The 22,428-nt window shown below is 41.0% G+C and overlaps 1 protein-coding gene across 8 annotated transcripts in view; it reads right to left on the minus strand.

The window, feature by feature from the left end:
- ANAPC10 (anaphase promoting complex subunit 10) overlaps positions 1-22,428 on the minus strand; it is a 301,742-nt gene that overhangs the window by 157,746 nt on the left and 121,568 nt on the right. Inside the window, exon 5 of one of the 8 annotated variants that reach the window (XM_073341258.2) lies at positions 2,737-2,805. The exons of 6 other annotated variants lie outside the window; for them this stretch is intronic. In XM_073341258.2, coding sequence (XP_073197359.1) covers positions 2,788-2,805 — 18 coding nt within the window. In that variant the 3' untranslated portion in view covers positions 2,737-2,787. Of the gene's footprint in view, positions 1-2,736; positions 2,806-13,285; positions 13,690-22,428 lie in introns of those variants that run through there. One more of the 8 variants, XM_073341256.2, reaches the window with a different exon arrangement.

Raw genomic sequence — 22,428 nt, forward strand, 5'->3', positions numbered from 1 at the left:
CCTCTTTTCAGTCAGTTTCCAGATGTTGTTGGTTATACATTTTTTCCCCAGCACATTGTATCCTTTCCTGAACTTCTACACGATTCCCTTCTGTGTACCCCTCTCCCCACCCCCCGCATTCATCTTATGATCTAAGTCAAGCTCTTGAAACCTGTTGTAAATTAACATTAATTGGCAGTTCTTTTTTCCAGCTGTGTGTATTTCTTTAGAACACATACTTTCTGGGTTTTTTCACCTTCTGTGAGCACATTTTAGAGTCCTCCAAATTGTATCCATTTCCAAGAATAACTCAGGACTCACCTTAACACCTTGTAGAGATCCGTGCAGGGCCAGATTTATAAGTGCTTATGCAGCATTCCAGTGGGATCGGGTGATCCACTGGGAACTTAAAGGGAAACTGCAATTTATTCTTAAAATGTTAGAATCACTTCATATAGTTGCAAACATGTGTAGAACACCAATAATTTCTTAATTTGAAAAATAATTTAAAATGATCAAAGTAACATGAAGCCACCATCTTTCCAGTCAGCTGATTGTTTATGAGAAAGGAAGTGCTGCATGAGAATGGTTAAGAGAACTTCACAGTTACAGGCCAGATCCTGAACACACACACACACACACACACAAATTAATTTGATTTCAATTTTGTGGTTAAGCCCTTAGCTCTGTAATGGACCAAACTAAATCTCTAGATCCAAACAGCTCTGTACTCTGAGAAAGTCAAGAAGGAGGAGATATACTCTTTCTTGACATTTGTCGCAAGTAACCAGGCAGAAAACACCTGGGAGAAGTTCTCGATAGAAGGTCTACGGTGAAGCAGAAGGCAACACACAGTATTAAAAGAAAGTAGCTTTTCCTGTAGTTCTTTACCTTTGTCCAAACTTTTTATCATCTATAGCAAATAGAGGCAGATCACATTTTGTGCCCCTCATGTTCTGCCAGTTAGGAAACTGTAGTGACATTGACTCTGGTCCCACATTCATTTTCATCAGTAAAATTTGATCAGTCTTATCTCCAGCATCCAAGTGCAGTTTTCACATAAAGACATCACCAGAGTTCCTCGTATTTGACAAGAAAACGGAAAGTATTCCACCAGTCCTTCCCTTGACTCCCATATTCATGCTCCATGTTTACCAGCCAGGCAGTTTCAGAGTGATGAGTATAACTTTTTACCGTTCATTGGCAGAAGTGCATGTGGGGGCTCCTCATTCCCTGGAGGAGAGGTGGAAGTAAAAACCCATGGAGAAACCAGGGAAAACAGCAATGCAGGGAGAAGCTACTAGCCAGGTTAGGCACGGATGGTGTCCCTAGCCTCTGTTTGCCAGGATGGATCACTTGATCATTACCTGTTCTGTTCATTCCCTCCAGAGCACCTGGCTTTGGCCACTGTCGGAAGACAGGATACTGGGCTAGATGGACCTTTGGTCTGACCCAGTATGGCCGTTCTTATGTTCTTAAACAGTGAAAGACTTGTGGCAAGTACATATATGATTTCATAGTTATTATTTTTGTTGATATGAAAATTTATAATGCTAAATTTACAGATATTGCACATTTATTCAAGGAAGGGAGTAGCAAAATTTGTACTTTCCCAGCAGTGTACCTAAATAGATGTATGCATAAAGAGCAAAATTTGACAACTGTGCATTCTGTCCCTTTGTGCCACATTTTGGAGGCCTTTACAATGTGTTCAGTTTTTAGGGAGTTGACAAGCATAAGTATACACCTCTGTTACGTAGCTTTCATCTTTTCCTGAGGTAAGATGCTTCTGGCAGTCTTTTCATAGTTTACAAATAACAATGTACTATCTAGTTTGTTGTTGAATATAGCCCCTTTCCCCCAAACAAGTGAAAACAAACAAACATGCCAGTTTCCATGTTTTTTATTTAATTCTAACAGAGCTCGCAAATATTTCCTCAGGGAGGGAATATTTTTTTAAAAACAAACTAATGCAATTATCAGAATGACCATTTACCTCACTGAACTGATTTGCTGAGATGACCTCCCTCCCACCTTTATTCCTTTACTTATTGTGTCATGTTGAATTTACACTGGAAGCAATTTGGGACAAAGTTCTTGGGCCAGGATCCTTAGCCAGTGTAATTTGGTGTAGCTCCGCTGAAGTCAATGAAGCTAGACTAAAGCTAGCTGAAGAGCTGTACTCTTTTCTGTGAAGTGCCTAGCACACTTTTGAGTGCTTAAAATAATAAATTATTTGATGAATAAGTTAATGTCCAGCAAATCAGAAGAGTTCTCCATTTTTATAACACTGAATGAAAATTCTGAAGAACTGTAACTTATTAAGCCAGGTCGCAGCCCCAACAAGACATATACCGGGGAAGTCAACAGGCAGACCACAGGACAAATCCAACACACACACACCCAGATGCTTTTAAATGGACCCCAAAATCTTTTTATTTACTTATTATCTTTTTTTTAAACCCTATTTTCTCTGGAGTCTGGACCTTGACTATACCTTGATCAACAAATCTGGACCATGACAAAAAAAAATTTTGACTACCCCAATCTACACTTTTGCTACATCAGAGAATTTTGGTTTGAATTCAGTGTTCAGAAATGCTTTGGCTCAATTACCACCAAAAGGGGAACAAACTAAAAGATTAGAATTGATTTAAATCAAACTTGTTTTTATTGTTGATTAGAGTAAGTGATTTAAATCACCTTTAGCATTTGAATAAAAAAAATCAGAAATGCTCATGATAACATACCAATGTTTTCTATAACCAGCTGCACATCAACAGTAATTTTGCTGGCCAAGCGTGATGTTTAGACAGTTATGGATCCCTGGGGAGGGATGGAAAAAACAGAGTTCAAATTCAGTTTACTGTGGCACTTATCCCACCCTGAATCCTAGCCATGTGACTGGCAGTGCTTACTGTCACCTTAGCAGGGAAACATGGTAGCTCAGGCATTCAAAGAATACTGTCCATAGCTCATATAGAAGCCAAAAGTTTTGTATGAAAATGGCAAATAATTAACTGAAGTCATGTAAGGAGAGGTATCATGTTACTAGCATGGACTTTATGTGCAATTGAGGTGATGAATGTTAATATGGGAGCGACTATAATATCAAGGGACACATCCAGTGCTCTGAGCACCCCTCGTGTGAACCACATATGCCCAGATGCGTTAACAGATAGCATTCTGTTCTGCCACGGAGAAAGAATTGGGAGAGAAGGAAAAAGAGAAGCAAGGGGTGATGCCCAAATAAGCACCACACAGAGCTACAAAATAATCACAGTTCACCTAGTGACATTACTGTTTCATAGAATCATAGGACTGGAAGGGACCTTGAGAGGTCATCTAGTCCAGTCCCCTGCCTCATGGCAGGACTCAGTATTATCCAAACCATCCCTGACAGGTGTTTGTCCAATCTGCTCTTAAAAATCTCCAATGATGGAGATTCCACAACTTGCCTAGGCAACTTATTCCAGTGCTTAACCATGCTGACAGCTAGGAAGTTTTTCCTAATGTCCAACCTAAACCACCCTTGCTGCAATTTAAGACCATTGCTTCTTCTCCTAGCCTCAGAGGTTAAGAACAACAATTTTTCTCCGTCCTCCTTATAACAACCTTTTATGTACTTGAAAACAACTATGTCTCCTCACAGTCTTCTTTTTTCCAGACTAAACAAACCCAATTTTTTCAATCTTCCCTCATAGGTCATGTTTTCTAGACTTTTAATCATTTTTGTCGCTCTTCTCTGGAGTTTCTCCAATTTGTCCACAAGCTTCCTGAAATGTGGCACCCAGAACTGGACACAATACTCCAGTTGAGGCCTAATCAGCGCAGAGTAGAGCAGAATAATTTCTTCTTGTGTCTTGCTTACAACACTCCTGCTAATACATCCCAGAATGGTGTTTGCTTTTTTTGCAACAGCATTACACTGTTGACTCATATTTAGCTTGTGATCCACTATGACCCCCAGATCCCTTTCCGCAGAACTCCTGATTGTTCCTTCCAAAGTGGAGTACTTTGCATTTGTCCTTATTGAATTTCATCCTATTTACTTCAGATCATTTCTCCAGTTTGTCCAGATCATTTTGAATTTTAATCCTATCCTGCAAAGCACTTGCAACCCCTCCCAGCTTGGTATCATCCACAAACTTTGTAAGTATACTCTCTATGCATTATCTAAATCAGGGGTTCTCAAATTGCGGGTCAAGAGCCTGCAGGGTTATTATGTGAGGTTATTACATGGGGGGTCGCGAGCTGTCACTCTCCATCCCATAGCCTGCTTTTATAATAGTGTTAAATATTTTTAAAGTGTTTTTAATTTATAAGGGGGGGTTGCACTCAGAGGCTTGCTATGTGAAAGGGGTCACCAGTACAAAAGTTTGAGAACCACTGATCTAAATCACTGATGAAGATACTGAACAGAACCAGACCCACAACTGATCCCTGTGGGACCCCACTCGTTACGTCCTTCCAGCATGACTGTGAACCACTAATGATTACTTTCTGGGAACAGTTTTCCAACTAGTTTTGCGCCCACCTTATAGTAGCTCCATCTAGGTTGCATTTCCCAAGTTTGTTTATGAGATCATCATGTGAGACAGTATCAAAAGCTTTACTAAAGTCAAGATATACCACGTCTACCGCTTCCCCACTATCGACAAGGCAATGTGATATCACCTCAGCATTTAAGTCAGGGCAGTATGTCATCACAACAACATATTAGTGCATCCAAATTGAGCACCTTAGCTTTAGGCCTTCTTCTGAAGGTGTCAGGGGGTGGAGACACTACAGAGGCATGTCTCTGGGGAAAAGAAACACCTCCCCTGCTCCTGAGTGATTTCCACTTTCTAGTCCTTGGAGCAGTACTGGTGGACTCTAGAAGAGGCTGTAAACTCAGAGTAGTAAAGAGAAACAATTGTGGGGAGAGGTCTTGGTGCACAGCATAAGAACATACCACAGTTCATGTTCTCTAAGTGTAACAGTAGCCACCAGAGTCAGTGGATGTCAACCACTGGCACATGACATGGATATTAACCTTCATAACCCTAATGCAAGTCAGGTGATTGGGGCCAGGAAATAAAGTTCAGTGTCTTAACACTATTATGTCTGTCATATTTATTACAGGGAGGAGGTTTATTATCTGCATGAGTCAGGACTTACTAATAAAAGACAACTTTGGTACAGCTTACATTATAGTCAAGTTATAGCCCAAAGTACTTTAAAATAAAATAAGAGTAGTGCAGTTATTGTGTATGTAAATATGTCAGCCAATTTCCACAGCTCACTCATAGCCTTAGAGATTTGAATCAGTTTTCTAGAAGGAATATTAGTCAGTATACCAGAAGATTCCCTTCCTTTTTGAAAAGGTGATGGGAATCTTGAACTTTTTATTTTTAATCTTTAACTTTCCCCCAGACAGCAGTAAAAGGGATCCTGATTTATGTCTCATCACAGCTGTGTCCCCATCCCAACAACAGTACTATGCTATAGTCGCTACAACAAGCAGCCCTGGGGGCACTTAAACCATCTTGAACTTAGAGACAAGGATACTAAATTGGGGGACTGACTTTCTCAGGGGATTGGTAATGGTCTAGAGAACTTTTCATCTTTTGGTTACTAGCACAGATCTATCCCAGGTCAATAATGACCAAAGATCGCTACAACCTGAAAGCTGGTTGGTGACCTCAGTAGAATGATAGTCTCAGTCCAGTTCCTAACCCAGTTGCCCATCTTAGCTAAGCCACTGGCACAGCTGCCACCTTTCTTGGAAATGTCAGCAGAGGGGCCAAGGACTGTCTAGGTGCAGAATCCCCAAACTGTAGTCTCTCCAGTTCAAAGTCAGAGCCCGTTGATTAGTCAGTATGCTGCCCGTGCTGCTTCTGGCATGTGTTTGAAAAAAGGTCTTTGGATTATAGAGTATTTAGTCTGGTGCCCATACAAACACTAAACTCACAGACAGAATTAAAGGAAAGGTAACCCATGCTGGAACCTAGAGTTTCAGATTTATTTTTTTCATTTTAACATACACAAACTCAATATATTTTCCCCGAAAATCTTGTCATCTCAAAATCTGAGAAGTGATATTGTTTGAGAACAATATCGACATATGGTCACTGCCTGTCCACTGTTCTTACTTATTTGTAGAGCTGATCAAAAATTTCCATCCCAAGGGAAATACCAATTGTTTTTTGTCCCAAAAATGTAAACTTCTCTGAATGAAAACTTCCAAAAGTTGATTCAGAAATGTTGAAAGGTTTTGTTTTGATATTTTTGATCAGAATGAAATGTTTCAACATTCCCAAATCAAAAAGTTTTGTTTTGTGTAGGTTCAACATAAAACTGAGCCTGTCAGCTGCCTAATAGGAAATTCAGCTGGGATTTCTTGGGCCACCATTCTCCCATCTGGGCTGGGCTCCCTGGACAGACTGCAGTCCCAGGATGCACCACAGTGGCTCTGCCAGAGGGGAGACTGTGGTGCAGCATATGTAGTCAGGCAAGGGAGCCCAGCTCACTGCAGAGAATGGAAGCATTAGGCACTTTGGAACCTCGAGTAGACATAGATTAACATCAAGCCAACCTGAAACAAAGTATTTTAATTTGGTTTGACATGCCAAACTTTTAATTCAGGTCAACCTTAGCCAAAATGTTTTGTTTAGATCGGAAAATTGAAAAATATTGGTAAAATCTGTGGAAAATATTGATTTTGGGGAAACCATGTTTTCTGTGGAAAAAAAATTAAGGAAAATTCCCAACCAGCTTTGTACCTACATACTTTTTCTCATACTTTAGAAAGTTCATATATAGGAAACAATCCATTATACCACCACACCTACACTGAATATTCCTTAATGTTAGGAAAATATCTATTTGGAATCACATCTTGGTGCTTTGATAGTAATGGCCAAACTGAATTACTGTAAGTACAAACAGACTAAACCAAGGCGTCTACAAAGGAAGGATAAACAAGCATGTTATAAGGTTAATAAATCTTAGAGGAAGAGAGAGTATATTCATTCATTTTCCTGGTTGCTCCTCAGTTTGGAGAGATAGCTACTTATGTGATGAAATCCACAAGACACCAGATTTGTAGACGCTCAGAGGGTAAGAAATTGGTAACAATTGAAGGTGAGGGGCTCAACGCCATCAGTAAATCTCCTTTCTTTATTTCAATATGGGCTTGTGTGACATTCTGAACCTTGTAGGAACACCCTAACCCGCCATGTTCATCTTTATAAAATGATTGTGTGGTATTTAATGCAAAGTTTGTCATGTCAGGTGTCGTTGAAAGGCTTGTGATGCACTGAGCATTGATGTTATAGTAATTGTTGTTACAGTAATATTATAGGTTATAATTTCATGTATATAGTTATGAGGCTGAAAATGTGTCTTCATGACTTAAAATAAACCCAGGTAAAAACTCTCCAAGAGCAGAGGGACAGTTCACACCTCATCAGGGCATGTATGGGACAAACCCAGCCCAGCCTCACAGGAACAAAGGACGCTGGCCTAGGTAGCAACAAAAGGATCTTTTGGACTCTTGAATGAGTCACCCTGCTTTCTTTGGGCAGTTGGGGACTGCAAAGAGGTAATGCTCAGCTGACTTTGAAAGGGAGGGGGACAAAGCCAAGAGGGAAGAAAGAACATGCTAAAAGGGAGAGACGATTGCCATGCTCTTCTCTCTCTTCCACCTACATCTACAGACACCACACCAAGCGACTGAAGCGCTGATCAAAGGGGAGAGCCTGGCTGAAGAGCAACCAGCCAGCCTGTGGTGAGAAGCATCTAAGTTTGTAAGGACACTGAAAGTGTTAAGATCAGCTTAGAATGCGTTTTGCTTTTATTTCATTTGACCAAATCTGACTTCTTATGCTTTGACTTATAATCACTTAAAATCTATCTTTATAGTTAATAAATCTGTTTATTTTACATGAAGTAGTGCATTTGGATTGAAGAGTGTCAGAGACTCCCCTTGGGAGAACAAGCCTGGTACATATTAATTTCTTTGTTAAATTGACGAACTCATATAAGCTTGCAGCAACCAGCAGGCATAACTGGACACTGCAAGACGGAGGTTCCTAAGGTTGTCTGGGACCGGAGATATTGGCTTGTGTCATTCAGTTGCACAATCCAAAGAGCAGCTTACATGCTAGAGGCTGTGCGTGAACAGCCCAGGAGTGGGGGTTCTCACAGCAGAGCAGGGTAAGGCTGGCTCCCAGAGTCAAGGATTGGAGTGACCTAGCAGATCACCAGTCCAGATAACACCAGTGGGGGAACGTCACAGCTTGAAATGCTTTGTTCTACTTTCTTAGCTATTCTTCAAAAAACTATTTCTAATACAAAATGGTTTTGCAGTGAATTTTGGCCAGAACACTTTAGAGTTCTACTCTATCATTGACCATTTACAAAATAAAATAAATTTTAAAAAGTAAGCTTGGCCAAATGCAAACCACAAATGAGAAAACCACCAAGAAAGAGCATCCTCACTGCCAAAGCTTAATGTGACCTAATGGGAAGACAACAAGAGGTTAGAATTTGGTTTTATGATGCTTCGTGTAATATTTGGCAATCTGAAGGGGCTGGGTCAATCTTCCTGATCCTTAAACAAACACTGATTTTTTTCATCATCATAATACTCTGCATTCTATTCTCCTGTGACCTAAGTCTCTTTCCCACTGGGTGGGTTAGGTTTAGAATGTCTGTTCACTTACTAGTGTCATTTGCACCAGCTGGTTCCAGATGTGCTTCACCTCCACCCACACTAGGCTTCGCAGGTCCAGCAAAGTGCAGGGGGAAAAGGGTGGGTGGGGAGAAAGAGCCATGCACTGGCAGCACATCAATTTGCTGGCAGCTTCTCACTGTGTTTATTATTCATAGCACTGGAGGGAGAGTTGGGGGCAGGGTGACTTACGCAACATCTTGTCTATGCTGAAAGCCAATACTAATCCACACCCCCGCAACTGAGAATCAGATCTGGGATGGGCCAGAGTGGTCAGTTTTGCTCCAAGTGGATATCAGGGCTCAAGAGACCTGCTGCTCCAGGCTCTGAAGGTCACTTGCCATCCACTGAAAACAAAATAGGGAATGTCAAACTTAGCCCCCCTCAGTGCTTCAAAGAACCAGTATCCATTGCACTATTCTCTATGAAAGATGCTAGCATTAATATTTTATCTAAAATGAGAGGTGTTGTGAAGTGAGACCTTTTAGGTTCTCTTTTTTTTACAGTATTTTATATGAAAATATTTCAAAAAAGCTAACAGTGCTGAGTTAATATTTTTTCTACTGTTAAATAAAACATGAACAAATCATCATAAAACAATTATACATCTAGGAAAAAAGAAAAGATCATTATACTCCATTTAGCTTAAACTCAATCCTAAATTTAGAATAGAACAAGAATGAATAAGAGTTATTTTTTTAATTACTTTACAGAAGTATATTGCTATTACTCGGATAGCTGTGAAGTGAAACCATAGTTCAAGTGTATAATAATGTATATATGATGAGATAACTGGCTCTGTGGATGAGGGGAAAGCAGTGGACATGTTATTCTTTGACTTTAGCAAAGCTTTTGACACAGTCTCCCACAGTATTCTTGCCAGTAAGTTAAAGAAGTATGGACTGGATGAATGGACTGTAAGGTGGATAGAAAGCTGGCTAGATCGTCGGGCTCAATGGGTAATGATCAATGGCTCCATGTCTAGTTGGCAGTCGGTATCAAGCGGAGTGCCCCAAGGGTTGGCCCTGGGGCTGGTTTTGTTCAATATCTTCATGTTCAATGATCTGGAGGATTGTGGATTGCACCCTCAGCAAGTTTGCAGATGACACTAAACTGGGAGGAGAGGTAGATCCGCTGGAGGGTAGGGATAGGATACAGAGGGACCTAGACAAATTAGAGGATTGGGCCAAAAGAAATCTGATGCGGTTCAACAAAGACAAGTGCAGAGTCCTGCACTTAGGATGGAAGAATCCCATGCACTGCTACAGACTAGGGACCGAATGGCTAGGCAGCAGTTCTGCAGAAAAAGACCTACGGGTTACAGTGGACAAGAAGCTAGACATGAGTCAACAGTGTGCCCTTGTTGCTAAGAAGGCAAATGGTATTTTGGGATGTATAAGTAGGGGCATTGCCAGCAGATTGAGGGATGTGATCATTCCCCTCTATTCGACATTGGTGAGGCCTCCTCTGGAATACTGTGCCCAGTTTTGGGCCCCACACTACAAGAAGGATGTGGAAAAATTGGAAAGCGTCCAGTGGAGGGCAACAAAAATTAGGGGACTGGAACACATGATTTATGAGGAGAGGCTGAGGGAACCAGGATTGTCTAGTCTGCAGAAGAGAAGAATGAGGGGGATTTGGTAGCTGCTTTCAACTACCTGAAAGGGGTTTCCAAAGAGGATGGATCTAGACTGTTCTCAGTGGTAGCGGATGACAGAATGAGGAGTAATGGTCTCAAGTTGCAGAGGGGGAGGTTTAGGCTGGATATTAGGAAAAACTTTTTCACTAGGAGGGTGGTGAAACACTGGAATGTGTTACCTAGGGAGGTGGTGGAATCTCCTTCCTTAGAGGTTTTTAAGGTCAGGCTTGACAAAGCCCTGGCTGGGATGATTTAGTTGGGGATTAGGTCCTGCTTTGAACAGGGGGTTAGACTAGATGACCTTCTGAGGCCCCTTCCAACCCTGATAGTCTATGATTCTATGATAATTAACAGTGTAAACATTTAATTTGCCTAATGAAATAAGAACTGAAAGGCCATATTGACCGAATTTTAGAACAAAAAATCCATCCCACATGATCACAAAACCCTTTTTACCATCAAGATGTGCACATAATTTTGAGTAATCATTATTTGTATTTGTTTTTACTGATACACTTTGTCCTTCCAGCCTTGCTTCCTGTTACTGTTTATTAAATTCCCTTGCATTTCTTGTCTTTAGTTAGACCCCAATCCTGCAAGCTACTCCACATTTCCAAACCCACAAACCTATGTGGAGGTCCCACTGAAATCAATAGACTTTCAAAACATGCAAGGGACCACCCACAGGGGTCAGCTTGTAGGATTGTGGCCTTCATTTTAAGCTCTTTGGGGCAGAGACCATGTTGCCTGATGTGTTTGGACAGAACCTAGCTCAATGAGGCCCCAATCCCAGCCAGAAGCTTTAGGCACCACCATAATACAAGCAGGGTTAAATTCCGCTGTAGGAAGAGAGCCCACACAAGACTGACACACACTACAGTGCAGTAGGGCATACTTTCACCTAACAACAATCTAACCTTAAAAATTGAACTCTAAGCCCTACCACATCTGTGTTGGTGTTAGTACAGCATCTCTTGTATGAGCTGCTAAATGCTTCAGTACTCAAATGACCATAGGACACTCCAGAAGTGAACTCTGACTGTTTCAGTAACAAGTGATGTACAAGCGTTGCAAGAAACAGAGCTTCACCTAACATGCTGAGAAGCTAGTGTTAGATGATGTAATGATGGTAGATGGAATTTTGTGGGTAAGTGAATGGGTTGTAAAAGGAAGTGAAGAGCTTGTACATTTCAGTAACTGGTTGGCAGAGTAAAGGTATGTGGCTTTATTAAAAGGAAAGGGCTTATTGGGGAATTGCTGAGAGAGGCCAGAGTTAAGTTTGCATGAGTATTATAACAGACAACTTGCAGCAACATCAGTTATTAAATCTTTATTGCACAGATGCACAAAGTTTTGAATTAGAAACGTCAGTGGTGGGGTGTTCACCAGGCCAATGACGTCATGACATTTCCTCAAACTACTCAGGCAAGCACGTAGCTTCATAGAAACACTCTGATGGTTTTTTCTTTACTGGTGCATCCACAGTGTAATCCTTCCAGTCCGCACATCTACTCAAGTAAAGCGAACATGTCCTTAAGTCCCAGTCTCAATTTGGGTCTCCCCAAAATGTTTGAGTGCCATCCACCACCTTCGGTAAAACTCGACAGACTGAGACCATTTTGATCCTCGTCACATCAATAATCAGATCTCTGTGCAAAAAGCACCTAGAAACTTTTAGAAAATGGCTTTTGTTTCCAGGGCTTATATCTTTGCTCAAATGATCCCAAAGGGGGGTCGTTAACCCTAATCTGCACACCACATTTCAACAGAATCCAACTAAGCACATCAATTTTAGAGGACTTAGAAAAGTCAACTTTTAAACAAAAGTCACGACAGAACCTTAACTATAGTGATGCTGCCATGCCACTATGATAACAGATAGTTCCTGCCCCACAGAGCAGGAGTTGTGCATGGGCTCGGGTGCCTTGGCAGAGCTGTGGGCTACAGTGGGGGTTGGGTGCACTGGCAAAGCTGGGGGCAGGAAGGTTGGGGTGCACCATACCTCCCTCACCTGAGCCCCCAACCTCTTTCCCTTTTCCCCCGTCTATCACTCTCCTGATAACCCTCCTCCATGCACTACAATCCTAAACTCCTCTTGCCCTATTCTCCCACTTCTCTGCTCCTAATACCCCTTCCAGGAAACATTTGCATGTCTATTTTTTCCCCAAAGACATTGCCCTCTCCCCAAAAAAACTGCCATCCATGACTCGAATTGTAGCAACCTCCAGCCACTCAGTCCAGTCCAGTCTTCCTTTTGTCTTAGGTGGGGGCTTGTGATTAACTTATCCTTAATTATGTTAATTGAAGGGTGATTTCACACCCATCAATCTCTACAAGGTCTGATTCATCCTGTCATTAGCATCTCTCAGTTTAACAGTACAAGGCAGGAGGAGGAAACTACTTTTGGGGGTAGTTGTACCTCATGAACCCTTTGGTCAAATGACCCTATCCCTGCAACCCCTAGTGCAAATAACCCCAAATAACCACCAACCCTACTCTGCACCTTTCTGGGGCACAACAAATTTCAATGTAATCTAACTAAACACATCGATTTCAGAGGACTTAGAAGGTCAGCCATTAAATAGAAATGATGATGCAACCTTAACTACAGTCTTGCTGCTGTGCCACTCTAATATACCATATTTTAGCCTGGATCCAGAATGCTGTACAAACTTAAACTATATAGCTATCCACCCATTGCAGAAAGCTATGAGTTGAAACTAAGCGTGGGAACAAAAACCTCATAACAGATTAGTATAGGTATTGAAGAGTATCCTAAGCAAATAAAAGCAAAAAGGGAATGTCAGTATTAAAATGTAATTGAATTTGACCAGGACACAAGTCACATTAACACCCTTACACTTTCAGAACATTCAGTGGAGTACTGATGTGATCCGGGCTGTGGTTTTGCACTGCATTCAGAAGACAGCCTCTCTGACAGCCCAGTGTTTTTAAACCCACACTAAGTCATTGGCACATCGTTACTGGACCAGGAGGAAGAGCAGCACCTGTTGAATTACGCCATACTAACTCCTGCAGCACTTATGAAATCCTTGGGAATCTCCAATGAAATTTCTGACCTGGCATTACACTGGTGAGCTAGTGGCATCTGACGTGAGCACAACATCGTGTAGCTGTTATAAAAGACTATTCAATTGTTTTATATATATATACACACACACACAGATCAGAGGATGCAACACAGTTCAGCTGATAGAAGACAGTGGACTTGGATTCTGATCCCTGCTCTGTCATTAGCTCATGGTGTGAAATTAGACAATTACTCTCTGGGGCTCCATCCATTTCTCCATCCATAAGATACTTATCCTTCATTTGTAATTTTCTTTTTTGAGATCTGTGAACAAAGCGCACTATATAAGTATATATTATTATTGCTGATATGACCAAAGAAGATGGGGGAAAAACTGTAAGCTTGAAACTGATAGAAGCAACTTTGAGGGAGCAATAACAAAATTTCTGCATAGTGAGCTATTCCTGAGACTCAGCTTGATGCTGTGAACCCTGCCATTATAAGCAATATGTTCCAATAGCTAATGCAACTTGTCCTCAATGCACAGCTGTCTTTACCAACTGGCTACAATGTGGGTGTAATGTACCTGTGGTAAGGTTTCCTTAATGACACTCTGTGAGCCTAGTTTTTAAACATAGTTGCCTTAACAGGCCAACTAAATCACAAACTTAGTACATAAGTATGGAAAACATCCATTTACATAGTGAAAAGCCAATCTGAGACTCCAAATGTGGGGCAAGCAGCTCCATTGATCTCTTTCTTCATTTTTTTGAATATGCCACTAGGATTGAAATGCATAGGATTAATGGGTTTTTATTTCCTTCTCCCTGTTTCCTGCCTTTCCTTTTGTAATTTTAGAGAAGACAGGCTGGGTGAAGGAATGTATCTATTCCAGAGCGGTCATCTCTCCCTATTGCTGTTTTTTCTACACTCTCTCTTCTCCTTCGCCAACCTTAAGAGAAATAACTTATAATCTAAATCATCTGTTTTCAAAGGGAAATTTCTCTTTGGTGCAGATTCAGTTAGGAATATAACATTTAACTGAAACAGTAAATTACCTGTTTGCATGCTTCTTTGCATTAAGAGCTGTGTTTGTTTGAAAAGAGTTTCAAAATGGTGGATAAGTTTTTATAGGGTAAGCCCCTCCCCTGGCATGGTTTTGCCAATTAGGAGCTGACCACAGGCTGTAAGGACTGAGGTCTGTGCTTAACAGGCAGCTTGGATGACTGAAGAGGAAAGACACTCCTTCTTGGAAAGCTGAAGTCACTTTTCTTTTGCATACAGGTTTTCTCTTAAGGGTGTTGTTGCTGGGGTTTATTTATTTTAAAATACTGAGATAAAAACTGCTCTATGCATATACCTTTTCATTATTGTATACAGTATTTCATTCACGTTTATTGCATTTCACTATAATGGGCTGAAATTTTCCACACAAAAATATTTCTTAGTTGAAAAATGGACTTTTTTCTAAAATGAAACTTTCTATGAAAATGTCCCAACATATCCAAAATTTTCTTTGATTTTGTGAAATTTTCTTCCACACTTTTAATGGACATTTTATTGACACTTTTGTCAAAATCATTTTTAAATTATTGACACTTTGAGTAAAGGACCTTGATAATGATTTTGTAAAATATGTAGAAAACATGTTAGTATAATACTTATTAAGGTTTCAGTAAAGTAATTTGCTCATAATGTTTTGAAAAATGGAAAATGAGTCCACATCAAACCCTGTGAAATAGAAACTATTTTGAAATTGTTCACAAAGTATCTTTTCATTTCCCAACCCATTCTGCTAATCGCTCACTTAAAATCCCTACATCACTATGTGTTGTACCATTAAAAAGTAGATGCAAGAAGCTTCATTGACTGTTCTCTACTCCCTGCTCTTCTTCAGAGTATATGGTGGGTTTTTCCATTCGTTTTTGTTTTATGTGTATGTGGGCAGGGGGGAATTGAATTTCTCTTTAATAGACCCATTTTCATTTCTTTCAGGATTTACCCCCTTCCAGTTCATGTAAATTTGGGAGTTTGAAAGGAGACTAGATGGTGACGAAGAATTCTTGTTGCCAAAATGAAACCATGACAATTCTGAGTATAGAAATCAATCAGAGCCGAGGGATTATAGCAGCCAAACAGTGTACAGGGATTCGGATAGCCACAGTATAATTACTTGTAAATAACCATACAGTCTATCTGGGACCTTGTCTACACTTGCGGCAGCATGTAGAGTACATGTAGCTACATGCTGCAGGAAAAGGCATTCACACTCACTACGGTGTGTAGCTACACACACAACAGTGAAGGTTCCGGCAGGGGAGAGGCAAAAGGGAAAGGTTCAGGCAATGGGGTGCTGCTGGAGCCTTTCCCTGCTGCCTCCCCAATACCAGAGCTATTCCCTGCTGCTCAACAGGGAAAGCCTCGGGCAGTAGGGAGAGAGCTGGACACGACATGGCTAAAAATAGCAGAATAGACATGGGAAGCACAGCTTGGGCATGTAGAGTGTATACCCCAGAATTCAGGCATGCAGGACACACTGTTCTACTCACCTAAGCTGTGCCTCACTGTCTACTCTGCTATTCATACCAATGCTAGCAGGGCGTGGAGTGTGCCTCACTGTCTACTCTGCTATTCATACCAATGCTAGCAGGGCGTGGAGTGTCTGTACTCTACACACCATCAGAAGTGTAGACCTACCCTAAGGTACTTAGAAGGGCTCATTACTATAGTATCTGAACACCTCAAAATCTTTAATGTATTCATCCTCACAGCATCAGTGTGAGGCCGGGGAGTTCTATTGTCTTACAGCTGGAGAACTGAAGCACAGAGGCCCAGTTCCTCAAAGGCATTTAGACTCCTAACTTCCTTTGAAATCAATGGGGCCTGGGCTGGCAAGACTAAGTAACTTGGCCAACATCTCAAAGCGGTCTATGGGAGAGCAGTGAATTGAACACAGGTTTCCTAAGTCCAGGACTGTTGCCCTACCCACTGGACTGTACCAGTTCCCCTTCTTTGAGGAGTGGTTGTCATAGCACAAGGATTCCCATGCTGACGAAAGAATAAAGAGCTAACCAGCAGAGCTAGTTGATATGTTTTGAATTTTGACATTTTATTAACTTTTTTAATGAAATTGAATTTTTGTGTTTGTGAATCATAGAATATCAGGGTTGGAAGGGACCTCAGGAGGGCTGGAAGGGACCTCATCTAGTCCAACCCCCTGTTCAAAGCAGGACCAATCTCCAACTAAATCATCCCAGCCAGGGCTTTGTCAAGCCTGACCTTAAAAACTTCTAAGGAAGCAGATTCCACCACCTCCCTAGGTAACGCATTCCAGTGTTTCACCACCCTCCTAGTGAAAACGTTTTTCCTAATATCCAACCTAAACCTTCCCCACTGCAACTTGAGACCATTACTCCTCATTCTGTCATCCGCTACCACTGAGAACAGTCTAGATCCATCCTCTTTGGAAACCCCTTTCAGGTAGTTGAAAGCAGCTATCAAATCCCCCCTTGTTCTTCTCTTCCGCAGACTAAATAATCCCAGTTCCCTCAGCCTCTCCTCATAAGTCATGCGTTCCGGTCCCCTAATTTTTGATGCCATCTGCTGGACGCTTTCCAATTTTTCCACATCCTTCTTGTACTGTGGAGCCCAAAACTGGACACAGTATTCCAGAGGAGGCCTCACCAATGTTGAATAGAGGGGAATGATCACGTCCCTCAATCCGCTGGCAATGCCCCTACTTATACATCCCAAAATACCATTAGCCTTCTTGGCAACAAGGGCACACTGTTCACTCATATCTAGCTTCTTGTCCACTGTAACCCTAGGTCTTTTTCTGCAGAACTGCTGCCTAGCCATTCGGTCCCTAGTCTGTAGCAGTGCATGGGATTCTTCCATCCTAAGTGCAGGACTCTGCACTTGTCTTTGTTGAACCGCATCAGATTTCTTTTGGCCCAATCCTCTAATTTGTCTAGGTCCCTCTGTAACCTATCCCTACCCTCCAGCGGATCTACCTCTCCTCCCAGTTTAGTGTCATCTGCAAACTTGCTGAGGGTGCAATCCACACCATCCTCCAGATCATTGAACATGAAGATATTGAACAAAACCAGCCCCAGGGCCAACCCTTGGGACACTCCGCTTGATACCGACTGCCAACTAGACATGGAGCCATTGATCACTACCCATTGAGCCCGACAATCTAGCCAGCTTTCTATCCACCTTATCGTCCATTCATCCAGTCCATACTTCTTTAACTTACTGGCAAGAATACTGTGGGAGACTGTGTCAAAAGCTTTGCTAAAGTCAAGGAACAACATGTCCACTGCTTTCCCCTCATCCACAGAGCCAGTTATCTCGTCAGAGAAGGCAATTAGATTAGTCAGGCATGACTTGCCCTTGATGAATCCATGCTGACTGTTCCTGATCACTTTCCTCTCCTCTAAGTGCTTCAGAATTGATTCCTTGAGGAACTGCTCCATGATTTTTCCAGGGACTGAGGTGAGGCTGACTGGTCTGTAGTTCCCAGGATCCTCCTTCTTCCCTTTTTTAAAGATGGGCACTACATTAGCCTTTTTCCAGTCGTCCGGGACCTCCCCGATCACCATGAGTTTTCAAAGATAATGGCCAATGGCTCTGCAATCACATCCGCCAACTCCTTTAGCGCTCTCGGATGCAGCGCATCCGGCCCCATGGACTTGTGCTCGTCCAGCTTTTCTAAATAGTCCCGAACCACTTCTTTCTTCACAGAGGGCTGGTCACCTCCTCCCCATGCTCTGCTGCCCAGTGCAGCAGTCTGGGAGCTGACCTTGTTTGTGAAGACAGAGGCAAAAAAAGCATTGAGTACATTAGCTTTTTCCACATCTTCTGTCACTAGGTTGCCTCCCTCATTCAATAAGGGGCCCACACTTCCCTTGTCTTTCTTCTTGTTGCTAACATACCTGAAGAAACCCTTCTTGTTACTCTTAACGTCTCTTGCTAGCTGCACCTCCAGGTGTGATTTGGCCTTCCTGATTTCACTCCTGCATGCCTGAGCAATAATTTTATACTCTTCCCTGGCCATTTGTCCTATCTTCCACTTCTTGTAAGCTTCTTTTTTTGTGTTTAAGATCAGCAAGGATTTCACTGTTAAGCCAAGCTGGTCGCCTGCCATATTTACTATTCTTTCTACACATTGGGATGGTTTGTCCCTGTAACCTCAATAAAGATTCTTTAAAATACAGCCAGCTCTCCTGGACTCCTTTCCCCCTCATATTATTCTCCCAGAGGATCCTACCCATGAGTTCCCTGAGGTTGTCAAAGTCTGTGAAGATTTGTCTGTTTTTCAGTCAGCTCTATTATAGTGTGATCATGCAAATCAAACACTCAGAACCAGTCAGAGAGAGCAGGAAATGGCACAATTGGTGTAAAACTCTGTAGTTGTACTTCAATGATTGTACAGTAGCTCTGCACCCTTGTTGACTGATAGAATTCCATTTCAGTATCATGCTACCCGCCTACCTCATGAGAATGCTGTGTGACTTTATTAACCAGTGTTTATGAAGTGTGCTGAGTTCTTTGATCAGAAAGCACTGTAGAAGTAGAGCCCTGCAAATCTGCAGATATCTATGGACTATTTAGATGCATCGGGTGCAGATACAAATTTTGTATCCATGCAGGGCTCTATGTATAAGCACAAGGTGTTATTTTTATTATTTTTTATTATTTTATTTTTAAAAGAGACTAAACTAACTGAAGCTTATTATTATTTAAAAGAGAGCAATGACCAGAAGACAAGTCACCCTAAGGGTACATCAGTGGTTTCCAACATTTAGGGGCTCTTCTACTAGCTTACCAGGCCAACACTTAGCCTATCAGTCAGTGACTTCCACTGTTTCCTACCTCACCTATGTCTGTTTTAATGAAAAGTGAAGATTGGGCTTTCCTTTTTCCAGACTCTTATAAGTCTGGGGTCTATTTTGCAGTGGCCTTTGGCTGCTCCAGAGTGCACTTTCTGAAGGCAGAAAGCAGTCCAGGCACCTAGGGCATAGCAGAGATGTTCATTTTGAATGCAGAGTACCAAAAACTTGAAAAAATAGTATGGCTGGTATCAATCCCTATATCACCTTACCTAAACTTGGAGACCTCAAAGGGGTATAATAAGATTTGTTTATTGTCCCATTCATCTAGCCTGCCAGGAGCATGGCATAGCATATAATGGGAAGGGTCAGAGAACAATAATTAAATTGCCTGGATTTAAGGTATATAGAGAACATTGGAATCCATTTCAAACTTGGGAATTTTGTATAATAAGACAATTAAAACTCCTGTTCAAAACTCCCCAGGCATAAGCTGTTCAGGGGCATCATAGTGGTACCATAATCTTGTTGTTGGTGGTGGGGTGGGGGGACAGTGAGAGACTGTCAGGAAAGTGTTGAATAGCTGAAGCATTAGGTATTTTAAAATTAATTATATTTTGTGATCAAACTAGCAACTGCAGAGGGGTTGGGGACTGCATTAAAGTGCAATAAAAACCTCATAAAACATTAAAACAAACTCACACATCTGCAGACAGATGGGAGGTATTATGTAATACCAGTCATTGCTACAACAACCTCTACCCCACTTGCTGCTGCAGGAGCAATGTTCATTACTAAGGGCCTCTGTGGTTTCTAACTCGCTCTCACTCTCTCTCACATGCACATACACATTACTTACCAAAGCAATGTCTTGATTTAAGAAAAGGGCTGTAACACAGAGATGGACACAACAGTGGTGGATTTGGTGTTACAAACTCAAGACTAGCGCTGATTGGGATCCAAGTCCCATATTATCTGAATCCCCAAAGTTCAGTGGAGGGGAAGGTTAGGACAGTTGATTCCAGCTTTAACCCATATTTAATGATTTAATAAAGAATAGTCAGTGGGAAAATTCCTGACCTGAACCCTAGGATTTCATTTAATAGAGTCATAGATTCAGAAGGATCATCTAGTCTGACCTCCTGTATAACACACACCATAGAACTTCTCAAAATAATTCCTACAATAATTTCCATTGTTTTTTCTTGGAAAATGTAGCAACCCCTCCATTACATTCCCTCCTCAGACTGCCAGAAAGCATGTGTCTCAATTATATGCAAACATTAGGTGATAATGTGTGAGATGGGCTTTACAGTTTGGCACAAAGGATTACTACAGAAATCCTCCAACAATCAACAATCAGCAATGAGCTGTCCAAACCACAAAGGACAATGAGAGCTGAATTAGGAATGCTTAAAAGTTTGTAGCCAAGAAATTATTTGAACACAGTCAGTAACGAATACTGAGGATAGATTAGTGTTCTCCCCTTGCTGTTTTCTTCTCTGCAATATATTCAGATCAGCTCCCAAAGTCCTCAATGAAATAATAAGTTACTAAGATGGGAAAACAAAGTCTCTTTCTAAGTTTTAGTTTCCTTCATTCATTACTTCTTGTTGACCTACTCTATGACATGACACAACACCACAAGGCAAAACATCATAACCATTGTTTTCTACAATTGAAAATACAAGTTTATTTTTGCCAACTATAAATTGGGCAATAGCCTATGGAGACAGAGAACTTGTATACAATTATTTGTATGCTGGAAGTTTATACAAATAGAAATTACTTTAGACTACTATAGATTTTCATGTGCAGTTCAGTATGTCAGTGTTATTTATTCCTTTCTCTTTACATTTTACTTTTTAATTTAAAAATTGCATTTATATTCAGAAGAGGTGTTAGATTGACAGCATCAGAAGCGTAAGTTCTCTTTATCGACAGAATACAAGGGGTAGTGGTATTACATGCTTGTGTCCTGCAATATGTCTTTTAGATATTGGCTCCAAGTGCAGGGGATGCATGCCAGATTAGTGCTAAGTATGATGGTGATTTCTTCAATGTGGACATGTCCACTAAGAACTAGGCTGGGACAGTGAGTTGTTTCCAACTTTGTAGAATTTTTCAATTCTATGAATAGATTAATAATATGAAATGCATTAGAATGCTACTGAAGACAATCTACAGTAAGTAGTTTGGCATATAGAAAGTGTTTCTGGTGTCTGGATAGACGATGGGTCAACAAGACAAGATTCATGAAAGGAGAAAGATGTAGATGTTAGGAACAGGCTCAAAATTTACATCTGTAAATGTACTTAGATCATCTCCATGTTTGGGGGTGTTTGTATCTGAAATTTGGTTTTTAAGCATCTCCAGAAGGTGTTTGTATTTGTATTTGTTTATTAAAATTTGACTGAAAAATATAATTCCATTTCTTATTGAATTTACTCTGAAAATTTAATGGATCCTTCTGGTGATACTTAGGGAATTTCTGTGTTTATACAATGACAGGTTTCAGAGTAGCAGCTGTGTTAGTCTGTATTCGCAAAAAGAAAAGGAGAACTAGTTGGTTAGTCTCTAAGGTGCCACTAGTACTCCTTTTCTTTTTATGTTTATACAATGACATGTTTAACATTTAGGTAACATTTTTATCTTCAAAGCTTTATAAAACTAATTTATAACTTTATTAGAAAAAAATCAGGCAAGTCCTAAATATTGAATTTTACTTCTATATTCAGTACAGTACAGTTGGTTTTCAATAAATGCATTGATTATTAACATTTAGAAGTGGCTAGGAATACTTTTCTGAACCTGAATTTTATGAAGTCTCAGACTACCCCACCTCGGTACAACCTTCACAATCCCCCAGGTTCACCAGTTTATGTTCAAATAAAGTTTTGGATGATGGGTCAAGTCAGTTCCTCTTTTATCCCCAACAGTTTGCTCATTCCTAGACCAACTGGAGAACAAGAGGGAAAGAGGGAAAGAACTATATACATTTCCTCCCTGGGCTACTCCTGGGTTAAGATTAAGGCATCTTGCTCTTGGCTGAGCCTAATGGCTCAAGTATAAAATATAGTTTTACACTTTGCAGTAGGAATCAGATCCCAGAAGCATTAGCATTTCCTGGATGAAGTAGATTTTTTGGACTATGGGTGGTGCATGTTAGATAGATGCTATCAGCAGCATTTCTCAGGACAGTGAAAAAGCTGATAATTAATTGTGACAG

Source organism: Lepidochelys kempii, chromosome 4, assembly GCF_965140285.1.
Source record: "Lepidochelys kempii isolate rLepKem1 chromosome 4, rLepKem1.hap1, whole genome shotgun sequence".
In the NCBI taxonomy this organism is placed as follows: Eukaryota; Metazoa; Chordata; order Testudines; family Cheloniidae; genus Lepidochelys; species Lepidochelys kempii.